Genomic DNA, 16,240 nt, shown 5'->3' with positions numbered 1-16,240 from the left:
ACATGAGAGCCGTATAGTTGAAATTGCACCTATTCTGTTAGAACAACCAACCAGATGCCCGTTATAAACCTAGAAATAACAAAACATGGTTATAAATTAACTTTAAATAACTTTCATTTACCAGTAATGATATTTCTGCAAAATTTACTTTAAAACTCCAAAATTGTTTTATACTTAGAATTGTAATGAATTGATATTCTATTTTAGTGGCTGCTGTGGGGGGGGGGGATAGTAGTCCCCATTTATGTGTTTGAAAAATAAGATGGACCCTTTCCATGAAAAACTCCTAAGTATACATACCTGCATTGGTTACTCGGGCAGAGAGGTAAAAACATGCATCAAATTGTCTAGATAGCATGGCCTCAAACAAAGGAACTATATCTTAAAACTAAATGTATGTTTGTAGCCTGTATAGGTACTCAAAGACTACTTTTTGACTTTGATGAAAATATCAGAGATTGTGTTAAGAGATATCAGAAAAATTTTAATTACATTAAAAATATACCAAGTGCCAAATCCAAACCATAACTTGCGATTGCCCATCTAGGTCGAATTATTTCACAAAACCAAGTACGCACTGACACCGACGTATCAGTGAACTGAGGTATAAGAAAACCGAGATACACCTATGTATCGCAATGCTGGTTTTTATATTTTCTCATTATTTTTTGGGCGCAGTCAAATTTAACAGCTAGTCTATGAATAAAAGTTAAACAATTTAATTTGTAATTTAAAGATTTTACTCATAAAAAAGATAGGAGGAGTAGAGATGCCCAATTTACACGAAATCCGAATCCAAGGCTGGGGGCCTCCCATCTATTGATTCTATAATGTCACATTATTATTAGGTATAGGGAAAATTAACAATTAAAAAACAAAAAATGAAAAGTTTGATTGACATTCGTACTAGTGTAGATATTATGCCATGTATATTAATACATTATTAGATAGGCACATTATACCTACAGGATTTGTCTTATCAAAAATAATTCAAATACACATTTTTAAGTGATTGTGATGTAAGAGTTCAGGCAATTATGGTTTTTAAAACATTAATGGACAATAGTGGAACTAGAAGAGTCTAAATAAGTATTGAATAATAAGTTATTATTACTTAACGTCAATCATAAATTATTTTATTGTTCAATGACTACTTTAATGAATAATTATATAGGTAAGCACTAAGCATTACAAATCAATAATAATAAATCATAATCATAAGGTTTTCTTATTCAGTAGTTGGGCTTTCATTAGAGCTAATTCGTTTGCATTCTGTTCAACGAGCTGTTCGAGTCCTCGAACCCTCTGTAATATCAATTCACACATGTCATGACATGCGGTTGGATTTTGAGCTCTGACGGTTAATTCTGCCAGTTGGCTATTTAAATGTGTCTGATGATGTAGTAGAACGGTCATCTACAATAAGGCTGAAAAAATAAAGTTAACAATTTACATGTTACTAACCAAAATAACAGAATATTCGATAAATTAATGCATATTTGATATTTAACTAATTATGATTATTTAATAATTATAGGCAAGCAAGTTAAAAATCCAAAATATTAATTTTATTAGGAGTATTATACGGTTAATTTAAAATTAAAATATATAGCAACTACCTGTCGAACAATTATTGCTAGTTTGTCCACGTCAGAATTTGAATCTAATAGGTCAGCCACATGTTGAACTTCTGCTCCCAAACAACTTTGCAGTTCATGGTGTACTTCGTCATCGGTAAGCTTATTTAAGTAAACGCGGAGTGCAAGTCTCAAAATTTTACACTGAAGTGCACATCTCTATTAACACTGTTAAAATATATTCATGAATAAAGTGCTTATATTTTTTTACTTAATTATTAAAATTAAATGTTATAACCACAATAATGAATATGTCTACATAATAATCTACAGTTCAGAATAGACAATTATAAATTTAATGATTTGTACTACTTTACTTATACAAGTTATGAGCTATGATAAAATTTAATGAAAAGTACATAGTACCTTAGAAACAATCATAATTCATAATATATCAAGAAATATAAGTGCATAAATACTATTTACCTACCTAAAGTATTCTTATAATATTGAATTAGTATTTGGTACCAAAATTGAAGGTAAAATTAGATTTAAAAATAAACTATTACTCATTTTTTTTAAAACATTAATCATTTTACCCAAACTATATCATTAATTTACCTGTTCTGCAGTGAGGGACATAAATTGATCTTGAGGCACAATATTGAATGGACAACCTAATACCTTTAAAATAAATAATTTATAAAAAAAAATTAACAGTAGTAAAAAACAGACATGCAAATGTATAGACAAACATGATATTTGTGTTTTGTTGTTTAAAATTTAAAACTAAAAGTTTTTTTTATGCTAATACAATACAAACCCTTTGAATTTTGATACTCTTTGGTTAAAATTGGGTGTTAAAATATTGTTTATTATACAATACAAAAAATATTTATAAAGGGTTATAAAAATAACCAATTTTTTTAGAAAATATATTTTTTGCATCCGAGTTTATATATACCAACTATAGACAAGTTTATAGATTTTATCATCGCTATAATAATTAAATCACAACCGATAGAAAATATAAAAGTTTGAATTAATTTACTAGAAAATTGAAGTACTTTGATTCAATAAAAAAAAAATTGGGAAACAAAAAATTTTTTTTTTTTTTGACCAAACTTTTCTTTAAATAATTTTAAATGTATTGTTCTTACAAAAACAAAATTAAAATATTTCAGATTATACGTTAGACATATTATTTTGATTACGCTGCATCTTGAGCAACGGGCGCCCTCGCCCCTCATTTGAATATATTATAATAGTAGTCATAAGGATTGGTTTTGCTTTAATTGTGTTTAATTCAATTTAATTAATGTTACCTTATGACTGTCAGAGTAAATTAATATTATCGTCGATTATATTTTTACATTTTTTTTTTTTATCTTATGAATTTTTCTATATTGTTGTATAATAAGTGTTAACTATTTTAAACTAATAAACTACGGACTACTCAACAATATGAATATTTTGTATATTTACAAATTGTATACTTTCGTTGCTCTGTCTCATAAAGTTTGTACCGGAGCAGGGTGCACAGAGCTCCTAGTTAACAAATATTACAGGCGCCCGCCCGGTGCTTTAGACACAGCGTTTTTATTATACACTAAAATTGATAAATCCTTAAGTAATTAGCTAATATTAACTTACATTTAATCTCAATCTCAGATTACATAAATCTTCATATTGCCTAAATATGTTCTGTAAAAAAAAAAAAACAATTTTTAGTTCTCAAACAAGAATAAAATATATAGTATATTTTTTAGAGTATACATGACTTATTAACTAAGAATATTAGATTTTTTTAATAACAGGGACTGGTAAAAGTATTATCCCACACTCTAAGATCAACAATATTATATGAATTTATTATCTGAAATCATGAACAAAATAAACATAAACAGTTAAAAATAAATATTTATGTTAATTTTATTGAAGGTAAACATTTAAATTTAATAGTCCAAACAATTAATAACTTCTGTTAGGGTGACTTCCTTCTCTGTCATTATTCATATATGTATTATTTTTGTTTTTGTATATTTTAATGGCTAATCGCTGCTCACCCCCTTTTTCTTCTACCTGGGGACCGAATACGAGATAGATTTAAACTATGAGTATTGTAGTGTTTTGTGTAATCCTACAAATTTGACTTTAATATAATGACTTACTTTAGAAGAAATATCTTCATTTGCTGTTAATTCATTTTCAGTTAAAGATATTAAATTTGTTTGTGCACATGATGTATCAGCACTATCAGATGCTGCACCTGAATCAACTTCTGAACTCGCTTTACTTACATCTTGACAAGGCTCGACTATAGATAATAATTCTTCTAAATCTCTTTCAGGGCTATAATCTTTATCAAAAGGTTGACTTGAATCAAACATAGGTTTTAACTGGTCCATTTTGGTATCTTTTTTATGTATATCAATTGACAAGCTATTTTCTTTTTGAAACTGTGTATCTGAATTTACAGATGATGATGAATCAACTTTAAATATCACATTAGTATCTTCATCTAAGTGAGGAGAACTCTCACTAACAGTATTTTGAACTTTCTCGTTAGTTTCTTTTGTGTCAGATGGTACTGGTAAACTGAAATGTATAAATTAAAATAATTATTTCAAACTTTAATAACCTTTGAATGCACATTAATATGTGGCAAGTATTAACAAAATTGAGAAATTAGTGTTTGAAAATTGACCAACTTTTCATTATCAGCAATAACACTAGATGGCGGTGTCTCTATTAAAGTACCATCACGAGTTAACACAAACGACTGCTGACCAATTAATAGTCGTCTCGACATTTCTGGTGATTTGTCACCACCTTGACTGTCAAGCCATTTACGGTTGTCTGGAGTTAAAACACTACCAGGTGTGCACCTATGAAACATAGTAAAACATTCAAACATAGATAATTATAGAAATAAATAGGTTACATATTTGGTTGTTTTAACTATAAAATGTATTTAAAAATTTATCTTATCAATAGATTTGTAATTATTTATTTCAGTTGTATTTAAAGATAAGTACTTAATGTTTACTTTAGTTTATTATGTAATTTTTTTTTCATATAATTATTTTATTACTTAACTATATTTCATATTTGTAATAACTACTAGCAAGAAAAGATAGAAAAAAATATGTATTTAAAATCAAACAAACTATTACTACTATAAATTATTAACTATTATTAGCTAGTTATATGGTGTAGTTATGGTGTATTAACTACTTTTAATTCAGATAATATAGTGTGCATGATACAATAATTGTTACCACTCTAATATGAGTCATAATTTAAATTATCAAGAAATTATTTATGTTCAAATTTTAACTGAATGTTATTAAACAGTACAATAATATGTTTAGTTACATATTAATATGAATATTAAATGCCATTAAAAGATAAAAATAAGGGAGCGCATACAAAATCCAAAAGTATTGTGTTTGAATAGCATTTTGGCCCAAAATTTTTTAGTGGACATGATTGAAACATATTTTACAAAAAATTGAGCAAACTGGTACTTTAGCTGACAGTAGTTTAGCAGACAAATATTTTCATCGACAATATTTTAGCAGACAGATAAAATACAGTGCGGACAACATATTTCGCAGCTAAAAAGTCAAAGATATTATTTGGCTGAAATATTTTCTGTTAAAATATTATTCAATCTAAATATTTGTTGGTTAAATTACTGCAGGCGAACTTTTTATAGCTCCTCAATAATAATACAATCATCATACTTATTTATCATCAAATTATAATAGGCAAACTAGACATCCATAATAAAGTTAAGTAATAAAATATGATGTTAATCATTCACCTCTAAAATGATCATGGATATTTTTCTTTGATATTGTTTCTCTATGGAATTTATATTTAAAGATTAATAGATGTCTATGATGAAAGAAATTTTTAAAAGTATATTCAGTACCTAATTTTTGTGAGAATGTTTTCAGCAGCTTTATTAAATCGATTTGAGGTTTGTTTTGCACTTTTTCCTGAAAAATGCATAGATTTAGTTGTTGGACCCGTGACTCTTGAAGAACCTTTTGGGCACGTCATGTCGCGTTCGTGTTCTCGAAGTTTTTCCATGATTTTTGCGACTATTACTGATGGGCTCGCATGTGGTGGTCCTATAAAATAATTATAAATTAGAACATTTAAAAACAAATTTAATGTACACACAATCATTTTTTCAATAAGTCTGCTTCAAAAAAATTTAAAAATCAAAAATTTTTTATCAATACTAAAAATTAAAAATTAATTATTTAATTGTGTGTAACATGTATAATATTTGTATAATTGACCAATTAAAAAATAATTCTTTAAGTTTCTAAATTAAATAAAGAAAAAAATATATACTTTTTTGTTTATTTTATTTTTTTATATTATTAAATGATCAATGACAAAAATGTATTATAAATGCTTTTATATAAAATGTGATGATTAAGCTTTTCTAACTAAATATTAGCTAAGGGTAAGGTGAGGCTTAATATTCAGCAAATGGCATAATATAGTTAAAACAAACCTATTAAACTATCTAATACAGTCATCAAATAGGTACAAATATATTTAATTAAATGTGTATTTAATACTTTATTGCAATAACAATACTGTTGTAATTATTACGAACCATAAAAAGTATTTTAAATATGATACTTAACAATACATAATAACAAGTGGATTAGTACACATTTCTTTTGGTAAATTAAAAAATTAATGAGATTTAAGAATAAATAATTAATATAATTGTATTACTTAGTAATTTACTTAAAAGGCTAGTTTTTTTTTTAACTGACAACATAAACATACCAACTAGTAACTTAAGAGGATACAACACTGACAATTGTTGTGTCTGACACATAACTCGTTTTAAAATTAAAATATAATAAAAAGCCTATGAAATGCTCTAGATAAATAATAACATTATTTTTACATTTTATAAGAGGTATAAATTCACTCTATTTTTAAGCCAAAAGAGATGAATGTGATCTATTGAGTGTAAAATTTGCTATTTTACCCACTTGCAAGTCGGAGACAACGAATGTCAGTGTAGTGTTCTCTTAACAACTATTAATACATAGATTTAATAATTAAATTTGAATAAATTTAAAAATTAACAAATTAATCACTGAATAGTATATTAACATTAGTTAACATTTCCAACAATACAATAACAAAAACCTTGAATGTTAAATCAAATTCATTCAAATTGCATTTAATATTAATTTAGTTATTTAATATGTATAATACTCTTTATAATTAAAGTTAGAAACATTAAATTTTTTAAAATATATTTAAAAAAAACTGAATTGTTGAAATTTAATAACTATGATAATTTCATAATTTAAATTTCACCAATAATTATTCCGGGGATGCTGGCTGTTTGGGGGGTAGCAAAGTAACTTTTGCACTTCTATTTCGTCTGCAACTTATTGTTAACATACAATTTACAAACGCTTATGACTAATGCAAATTTAATGTAATAAGTATGAAAGTAATTTATACTTATTATTTATCGATGTTTATTATTGTTTATTATATGCATGTCATATTAAAAACTCTTTTAATTCATCAAAATATTAAATAATAATAACCATTCAACCCCCATGCATACATAAAATACATGTATTTACTACAATAAAGAAAAAGTGGCCAGACAATGAAAACAATTTGGCCTTTTTAGACATTTTGACATCCCTATAAAAAAAACTCAAATAGCAGAACTGAATTAGTCATGAACAGTTAAAAATTTATAGAATGTGTTACAAAAATAATTGTATCGAAATGGTAATAGTAAATTTAAATTTTTAAAAATATTCATTAAATTTGATAAATTAAAAAATGTATTCCTTAAATAGAATTATAATGAAGTCGATAAGATACTCAATACTACAGTTATAGTTATAACATGCAAAAAAAAATAACAAAGAAAAATCTAAACAGCAACAAAACAATCAACAAATTTGGCACAACAGCTGTAGAATGAACTTACATTATACAATTGTTTACTGAAACACCTGTAGATTGATGTTCCATCAATGTACCTGAATGAAAAGATCTTCCTCCATTAATTTTTGTTAATGAATAAAATTATATATATATACATAATACATATATTTAACTAAAAACTTTATAAAATATCAATATGAATGTAATAAATTATAAAATTAACGATAACCTACCAGTTAATCCACGGTAACCCCATAATCCAGATTCATACATATAAATGAGTTCTTGTTGGTGTTTTAAGTACTCTTCTACAGAAACCCCCTTTAGTTGGGATGGCTGTAAAAATCGCTTTGGAACACGTCCATACTCGCCATATGTAGTTGATTCAGTTCCACCGCCAAATCCTAAACCTAGTAATATTTCTTCAGGATCTGGTTTACGGGCGTTTAATAATTTGGAATCAAAACTGGAAGTTTGACTCTCGGCTTCTGATGGTGCACGTACAATATTACTTTAATAAAATGTAAATTAAAAAAGATAAATTACAAATATGTTTAAAACATCCTATGTAAAAAATCTATCATTTTAACTCTTGTAAGCCCTGTTAATAATCATAATAGTAATTATATTTTCCTATATATTCCTATATAATTAAAAATAAAAAGTAGAATCATAGATTAAATATAATACTATACTAAATCTATGGAATTATTATTAACTATCAATCATATAAAGTATATATATTTATAGTTTAAATTGAATTATATTTTAATATGCATATAGCTTAATAAAAAAATCTTGTAAATTATAAATCAAATTTATGAATTCATACTTTTTAATTTACTTTCTAGGTATATCTATGATAATAATGTAGATTTAACTTTAAACATGTATGCCATAGATCCTATTCAAATTTAACTTCCAAGTTATTCGTTCCAAATTATGATACAACATTTTGGCTTTTGAGACTATTTAGGTATATTGCCTCAAAATATAGTATGGTATAATTATAAATATGTTTTTGATAGTTATATTAATTCAATATCATAAAATTAACACATTACAAGTAACACAAATAAACAAAAATTACCTTTCAGTTGTTACAGTGACATTTGGAATAGTTCTAGATAAGTGTCCAGCTACAAATAAAACAAAAAATGGTATGTAATCAAATTTATATTTCAAATAAAAAAAACATGTCTAAAATTTGTATGAATGAAAAGTATGAATGTATGATGAATAGTATGATTAATAATTCATTCCTAATTGTTGGTAGATATTATAATGTTTAAACAGTAAACTATTAAATAAAATTTCTATTCCATAAAATTCCATTTTTAAATAATTAAATTTTTTGTCAGTATAAACAAATATATACAATGCGCATTTTAAGACTATGACCAGTTCGCCATCTAAATAAATTTTTTTCCCATGTTACCATATAAATAAAGTATAAATAATTATAAAATTGAAATTAAAATTAAATAATTATGATATTACCTTCTGCTCCTAACGTAAGATTATCGACTTCCAAACTATTTATGAGTGTGGAAGATTCTATATTATCAAAATCTTCTCTAAAAATAATTAGAATACAACAAATAAATAACTATTAAGTCCAACTTATAAAAAAAATTTAAAAAAATAATTACTTTTGATCAACAGTGGTGATTAATGAATCTACCCATTCTTGTATAGTAACAGGACTTCTATTTCGAGGAGTATCAGAAGGTGGTCTTTTTAATTGACCTTCATTAGTTTCTTGAATATTTTGTTCATTGAGTACATATATTTCTTCCAAATTTTCTACCATTACTTCAGGAACTTGATCATAATCTTCGGCCATTGCAGTTGTATTTTCATAATTTGATGTGCTTTATAAGTCAGCCAAAAAATACTTAAAAAAATTTTAGAATCGTATATTACATGTTTAAATAAATAATTCATAATACGTACTTATTTTAATTGTACTCAATAGTAAATAATAATCAATAATTACAATTTTAAATAGATAAATTAAAATTGCATCCATTACTTTTGAATTCCCAAAAATAAAATTATGAGTAATAATATTAACCCTATCAATATTGTGAAATATTTTCATTCTTTATTTAATGTTTTCACTTTTGCAGTTAAAATTGTTAACAGAATATATTTAAAACTATTAATAAATACAAAATTATATTCTTTTAAAATATTACAATTATTATTACCAATTATCTATCTAAAAATCTGATTAACTATTTTTTTTTCACTCAGAACTATCATGCATAAAATAGGTAACCTACATTATAAAATATATTATTAATATTAGATAGGTACTGATAAATAATGATTTATTTTTACACAAAATCGAAGAAATTAAATTTTATTATTTAGATAATAGTTATGGCTTACCAAAAATATTACAACATATTAATAAAAGTAAGTAAACTGTCCTATTCAGTTTTAATAATTTTAAAACTGAACATAATTTTTTTCATACATTAACAGGTAAATGTACTTCAATTCAATTAGTTATTTCTATACATTAACTAGATATACTAAAACAAAACAATATTATGAAAATTGCACATGAAAAAATAATTGCAGTAATTTAATAAAGTCAAAACAATTATTTAACAATAATAATATTATTTGTATTTATATTTTAGAATCGTATTTATCACGAATTGAAGTATATGATAAGGTCATAAAATATAAATGTATAATGTAGCATTGATAGTGCCCTCTTTTCTATGATAGTGCTTCACTGCTTATCAACAGACAACAAGTCTCCTCATTTCACCAGCAGACAGCAGCTCGCATCAGGAACTAAGATAGATCCGCCGAGCACAGATTATAATATGAAATCCTTTCGTATAATCTGTGATGGATCTAACTTGGTTTGTATTCTAAATTCTCATATTATGCTCTATGATTGACAGTGTGTCTTCTTTACACCGACACACCGTGCTACGATCTTAGCCCGTGCCTAGTGGCGGCTGCGTAACTAACATTTACCATTCGCACGAGCACGTTGACCGTTGTAGATAATTTTATTTACATTGTTCACACGAAACACTACTATTATTGCCAATATGTATTTTTTTATTACACGATTGTTGATTGTGATTGGTGGTCCTGAGTAATGGCCAATTGGAATGGACCTCAAATTGTCGACGACTAACGAATCGTTAATAGCACCCTAATTTTTTTAGACAATACAACACACAAACTTAAAATAAAACATTTCATCAATTTCACTTAATATTTGTTAACGTTTAGCTAGAATATACGAGTTATTAATTGGTAGGTACTTTGTTTTGCAAATGAAATAATTGCTAAAAAACATAATTCATCTCTCATTTGTAATATATCCTAAGTAACAGTGGTAAAAAATGAAATGAAAATATGAATAAGAGTATAATATATTATTGAAAACATTTTTCCTAATTTTTATCACATACCTACGTGTAGTTATGTCTTATGTCTAACATATTATTATACATATTACCAGTAAGTATGGGTTGTATAATAAGTAGGTACTTAGTGTGACATGTGAACGTGCTTCTTCAGCCATGCGGTAGCGACATGTTCTGTATAAAAACTTTACTAAGGATATCTATATATTTACAATCAAGGATTAATTATAAATTATAATAAATATATCCTGATAAAAAAGTACCTATGGATAGCATAATAAAAGAGTTTAAAAAATAATTAATGTGAAAAGTTGAAAAGTTTTAAAGATATGTAGGTACATAAGCAAGTATAGAGTGGTTTCGGTTTTGTTTAAAAAAAGTTGAATAACCCACATCAAAAAAAAAGTTTGACCCCCTCCCCTTTAAAGGTTAGGTTAACTTCAAAATTTAAGGTATACCATCATAGTATTATAGGGGCATCGGGACAAGTATCCTATCCCGTATAACAGCCCCTTAGATCATATTATACTTAAAATAGGTATCAGTATGACCAGTATGTACCTAATAATAATGTGCCACGATGAAAAGCATGTTTAGAAACCCCTAAATAAATATGATATTTAAGCATAATTAAGTTCCAAAAATCAGATTTTAAATAACTGCATTGTTGTAGAAAAAGAAGGGGTTGGATATGCTAAGTGAATCATCATGTATTTAGAATTCAAAGGTACAGCCTATGCGGCAGTGAGTCACATTTGTTTAATAATATTATATTATTATCTTGTGACACAGCTCACAGGCATTGTCGTAACTTGCATTTTAGGGGGCCGTGAGCAGTGACATAAAACCTAAAACCTTTTTTAAAATAAACAAAAATAACTCTATATTACCTCAACTTCAAAATTTTTAATTATGTCTATTAATCGAATAATTTATCAAACTATCAAAGTTTTTTTTCAACTTTACAATAGTTTACATCATTATTTCTATCGATATTAAAGCTAGACATCGAAGACGCTCTTGACGCTCATGGTATTTCCTTAAAAGTTCTTAATTATTTTCAGTTTTGAATCCGATCGTTCTGCAGTCTGCACTCTGCACTCTGCAACACTGCGCCAGCACTGGTTACCGGGAGAACCAAACGTAAAATATTAATATTATATCTGCAAATGTCTGCGAAACTTGATGACAATAAGAAGTTTTTATTGTAATTAAATCTGCTAGTTCACTTATGATTGAAATCGTATTAATTATATTTTTTTGAATTGTTCTCATACTACGAATTTCTGAAATAAATTTTTCATTTATGTTTTTTTTATTTTGTTGTTGTTATTGATATCCCGTTAACTAACATTTTTAGTTTGGAGGCCTGCGGCATTGAGCCACCTAGGCCACCCTATCTTTACGCCACTGATGTTGTCACAATGTCACCCCTCTCACCCTATATACGTTTGTGAACTAATATTGTGACACTGCAACTTACTTATACATTTATATTATTATTATTATTATTATTTCAACTACACTGTTATGGTTAAAGGTTTAGTTGAATCCGCTGAGCTCCGAGTTACTTCCGGTTTATACGTAGGTACCTACCAATACAAAATGAAAATATGCATACAGTTACAGTATACTTCTCCCTATTTTTAATCAAATATTTATGGTCTAGTGATTCTTTTCATTAACCATGTTGTCAGCCATGTACCTGTGCATATAATATCATATACACGTTCCTACCTATATACCTATATGTTTGCTTGCGGCTCATAATATGTATACATCGATATGTATTCATATCTATACATTCGTTGAGCTTATATACGTATATATTGTATATAAATATACACTCATCACATGAATACATTATATATATGTGTCACATTCTAGAATTCCACATTTCCACATGTCATTATATTGAGTTTGGATTAAATTGAATCGATTCAATGCCTGTACAGCTATACGGCTATATACTACTATACCTATACTATATTATGCTGGGTATATAGATTCTATAGCATTAATAATAGCCAATTAGGTATACAGCTAGAGTGTGTTTATTTTAGAGTAAAAACAGGAACCGGAAATAGGTTTACGGTTAACAGTTTTAAATATGTCCTTTCTGATTTAGAATTATAGCCTATAGGTATGTATGCTGCAATATAATTGTGTATAGTTCGAAACCTATTCTACCTACCAGCTGCTACAGTCAGACCATCATAGCAGTGTTCCAAGTGTAGTGAACGAATGAACCCAAACATTTTGCAATTTTTAAAATATCATAGTGTTAAAATTAGATAGTTACTAGTTAGCTTAAAAACGCAATAATAATACAAAAGTCGATTTAAAATAAATTGAAGTACGTATTGTATAAGTACTATTCATCTAACTTTAGTATTTTTTAAATGTGAGATTTAATTTTAAAGTAAGTACCTATACTAATAATTGTACCGTATATATGCATGGTGGTATTTGAGGGGTGTTCAGGGCCGTCTCGAAGGGAGGTTCTAGGGGGTGTCCCAACCCCAAGCGTACAATAGGTATATGTCAGTTGGCACATTGATAATTAAGTATTTGAGTTTATAATTTATTTTTACAGTTTTTAAATAGTTTTGTAAGTACTACAAATTACAAATATGTCCTAATAATATATTGTAATTTATAATATACTATGAAGGAATATAAGTTCATTTTCCGATTGCCAACTAACACAAATACTCTAATGATATTTAGGTACTTAACAACGTTCGAGTACATAATAATTATTATTTATTATTATAACAGTATGTCAGTATACAAAGTTGCCTATACATTCCAATAATCATTGAGTTATTTTTAATAATACTGTTATGATAACTGATGAGAAACTGTTGTGTGCTGACGACTGTAATTTCAATTTAAAGAAGTAAATAATAATGCGTATATTTTATGTTGACTCGTCTCACCTAGACATCGACCAAGTGATAATATTCTAAAATTGTTTTACTTAAATTATATAGTCAGTATTAACAGTATTTAATACTTAATTAATATTATTGAATTTGTTATTTTGTAATTTGTATCGTTATTAATTCCAATCATTCAATGATAGTAAAATTAATATGCAACATGTGTTCTGAATACTGTTATTGAAAATATTTTATTCTTATATACTAGTCAAGATGTGATGAAAAAATATATGTATATAAGATAGTAAAATAGAGAACATAATAAAATATTTAATATTTTGTAATATGATGTAAAATATGTCTACTGATTACTATGTATGTAAGTAGGTAGGAGATAGTTGTCGAGCCCCAGTGGCGTAGTGAAGGGGTTTTCTAGAGGCCTTGGCCTCTATTGGATATTAGGTAGGTGGGTGGGTGGGTAGGTACTAGGTTTTTGCAGTCTGTGCAATTAAAAATTAGAGTAAAGATGTTTTTTTTATACAATAAATATAAAATTACTCTTGAAATTTGAATTTAAGTGTAAATATTAATTTTAGGGGGGTAGGTAGGTTGGTATTCTGCATGTGGCCTCTGATAAAAAAAGTAGTTCACCACCAGCAATGCGAGAACATTTTTTTGAGTTGGCACATTAATGCATCTCACCCCCCTTTATTATTTCGTTTGGGACGGCCCTATGGGTGTCTCTCCCAGTCATAAATATTTTTGGGCTCTAAAATGTGGTCAAAAATTTGTTTAGTTACTTGTGAATTATTAAAACTTTTAAAATTTAAATTTGGCCTTGCAAATAGTTAAAGTCTATAGATATAGTTATAGGTGGGTATATGTTATTCATTATGTTATATAGTATGTAACAATGTAAGTTGAGTAGCTATCATTAAGAGTAGGAAGGTACTATTAAATATTAATACAGTTAAACATTACTTTAATATATTAAGTATCTAGGAACTTACTATTTAACATAATATAATAGCCACCTTTCACAACTTTCAAAACTTTTGCAGATGAGTATAGGTAGACCATGTGGAATTCGGAAGGAAAAACACTAAACGAAAATAATAGTGCACACTGTAAAACAATATTTAAACAAACTTTAAAATTTACCAAAGATATACCAGAACAAAGAATTTCACCTGAAGGATTTTTAATACGAGACTGTGGTTGCGTCATGAGATTTTTACCTAATTTAGATAGTAAACTAAGTAAATATAATGCACACTAAAAATTTATCTACTGCTTACTTATATAAAAATGTTTTATTTGTTCATTAGATAAGAATAAGTTACAGCTCTCGACCATTAACAAGAATCAAAATCAAAAAAACATCAGTTATACACATCATCGTAATGATTTAAATCATACAAAAGTTTTATCAACAGAAATGTACAAATATATTTTGTATTTAAACTTCATTCATTATTAACATATAATCCAATGATATTTGATTATATTTTTTTGATTTAGATCACTGGAGCAGTACATTCTGTTATTATAATTTATTATTAATGAAAATTAAATATATGAATCCCGAAAAAAAAGTTCGCGAAAATAAACACACCGCGGGAAAAAATCCACAGGAAAATGTTTAAATATAAATATGATATATTGCGTTATGAGTTATAATTATAAATTGTTTTATATTGAGTTATTAGGTAGTTAATGAATAATGATATATGGGTAATAGGTAGAACCTGCGGTCAAAAAACATCAGTCTTACTGCAGTGCCGCAACTAAGGTTAATAGGGCCGAGGTGCAATACCAAATAATAGGGCCCCTTACTTACCAAAATTTTACAACATTTTTTCATGAAAAATATATTTATATATATAAACGTTAAGTATCCACCACAATTTAAATTTATTTTTAACTAAAAAAATACAAATTTACATTAGATAAAAACATTTACATTACAAAAATAATAACATATTTATAATATTAAAATTACTTTAAAAAATTTTTTTTTCTGCTTTTTTGATTGGCAAAGTCAATAATTAATTTTTCTACATCAAGTTCTTCAGTGCGAGCTCTTTCTATATTTAATATACTTATGTTTGTTAGTTGGTCTTGAGATATCGAGTTTCTTAAATAGTTTTTAATCAGTTTAAGTTTAGAAAATGACCGTTCGGCCGATGCTACAGTCACTGGTAAACTTAAAAATATAATACAAGATGTAACAACTTCACTATACAAAGATGATAGGTCGTTTTCTATTAAATATAAACATAATTCTTTAATTGTTTTCATATCAGTGTTTTTTATAAATTCCTTTAAAGATAGAACTTGACTAGTTAAATCGGAAGTTACGTCAGTTTTGTAAAACTGAATAAAATCATAGCATGATTTTACTATTTCTGCT

The 16,240-nt window shown here is 26.7% G+C and overlaps 2 protein-coding genes across 3 annotated transcripts in view; one reads left to right on the top strand and one right to left on the bottom strand.

The window, feature by feature from the left end:
• Positions 1-882: 882 nt before the first annotated feature.
• On the bottom strand, positions 883-10,171 carry LOC111028008. Its single transcript, XM_022306532.1, has 12 exons — positions 9,936-10,171; positions 9,191-9,435; positions 9,039-9,115; positions 8,629-8,677; positions 7,772-8,049; positions 5,518-5,719; positions 4,289-4,465; positions 3,749-4,175; positions 3,231-3,281; positions 2,199-2,261; positions 1,620-1,796; positions 883-1,416 (listed from the first exon to the last, which is right to left on the bottom strand). Exons 2-12 carry the CDS (start codon positions 9,382-9,384, stop codon positions 1,216-1,218), a joined length of 1,896 nt encoding a protein of 631 aa, XP_022162224.1. The 5' UTR covers positions 9,385-9,435; positions 9,936-10,171; the 3' UTR covers positions 883-1,215.
• Positions 10,172-13,109: 2,938 nt separating this feature from the next.
• LOC111028005 overlaps positions 13,110-16,240 on the top strand; it is a 5,754-nt gene continuing 2,623 nt past the window's right edge. The window contains exons 1-3 of one of the 2 annotated variants that reach the window (XM_022306527.1): positions 13,110-13,298; positions 14,889-15,086; positions 15,156-15,267. In XM_022306527.1, coding sequence (XP_022162219.1) covers positions 14,906-15,086; positions 15,156-15,267 — 293 coding nt within the window. In that variant the 5' untranslated portion in view covers positions 13,110-13,298; positions 14,889-14,905. Of the gene's footprint in view, positions 13,365-14,888; positions 15,087-15,155; positions 15,268-16,240 lie in introns of both variants that reach the window. The other variant, XM_022306528.1, reaches the window with a different exon arrangement.

Source organism: Myzus persicae, unplaced genomic scaffold (genome assembly GCF_001856785.1).
Source record: "Myzus persicae strain clone G006 unplaced genomic scaffold, MPER_G0061.0, whole genome shotgun sequence".
NCBI lineage: Eukaryota > Metazoa > Arthropoda > Insecta > Hemiptera > Aphididae > Myzus > Myzus persicae.
Note: the sequence above shows the minus strand (reverse complement) of the source record. Positions and strands in the feature narration are given on the sequence as shown.

What these genes read in the sequence shown, in the direction of transcription:
- LOC111028008 (XM_022306532.1), bottom strand. Translation starts at nt 9,384, where the DNA reads ATGGCCGAAGATTATGATCAAGTTCCTGAAGTAATGGTAGAAAATTTG. An exon ending in TCTTACGTTAGGAGCAGAAG is followed by an intron (nt 8,678 to 9,038) that starts GTAATATCATAA and finishes TTTTATTTGTAG; the next exon opens with CTGGACACTTATCTAGAACT. An exon ending in GGGTTACCGTGGATTAACTG is followed by an intron (nt 5,720 to 7,771) that starts GTAGGTTATCGT and finishes ATTATTTTATAG; the next exon opens with GACCACCACATGCGAGCCCA.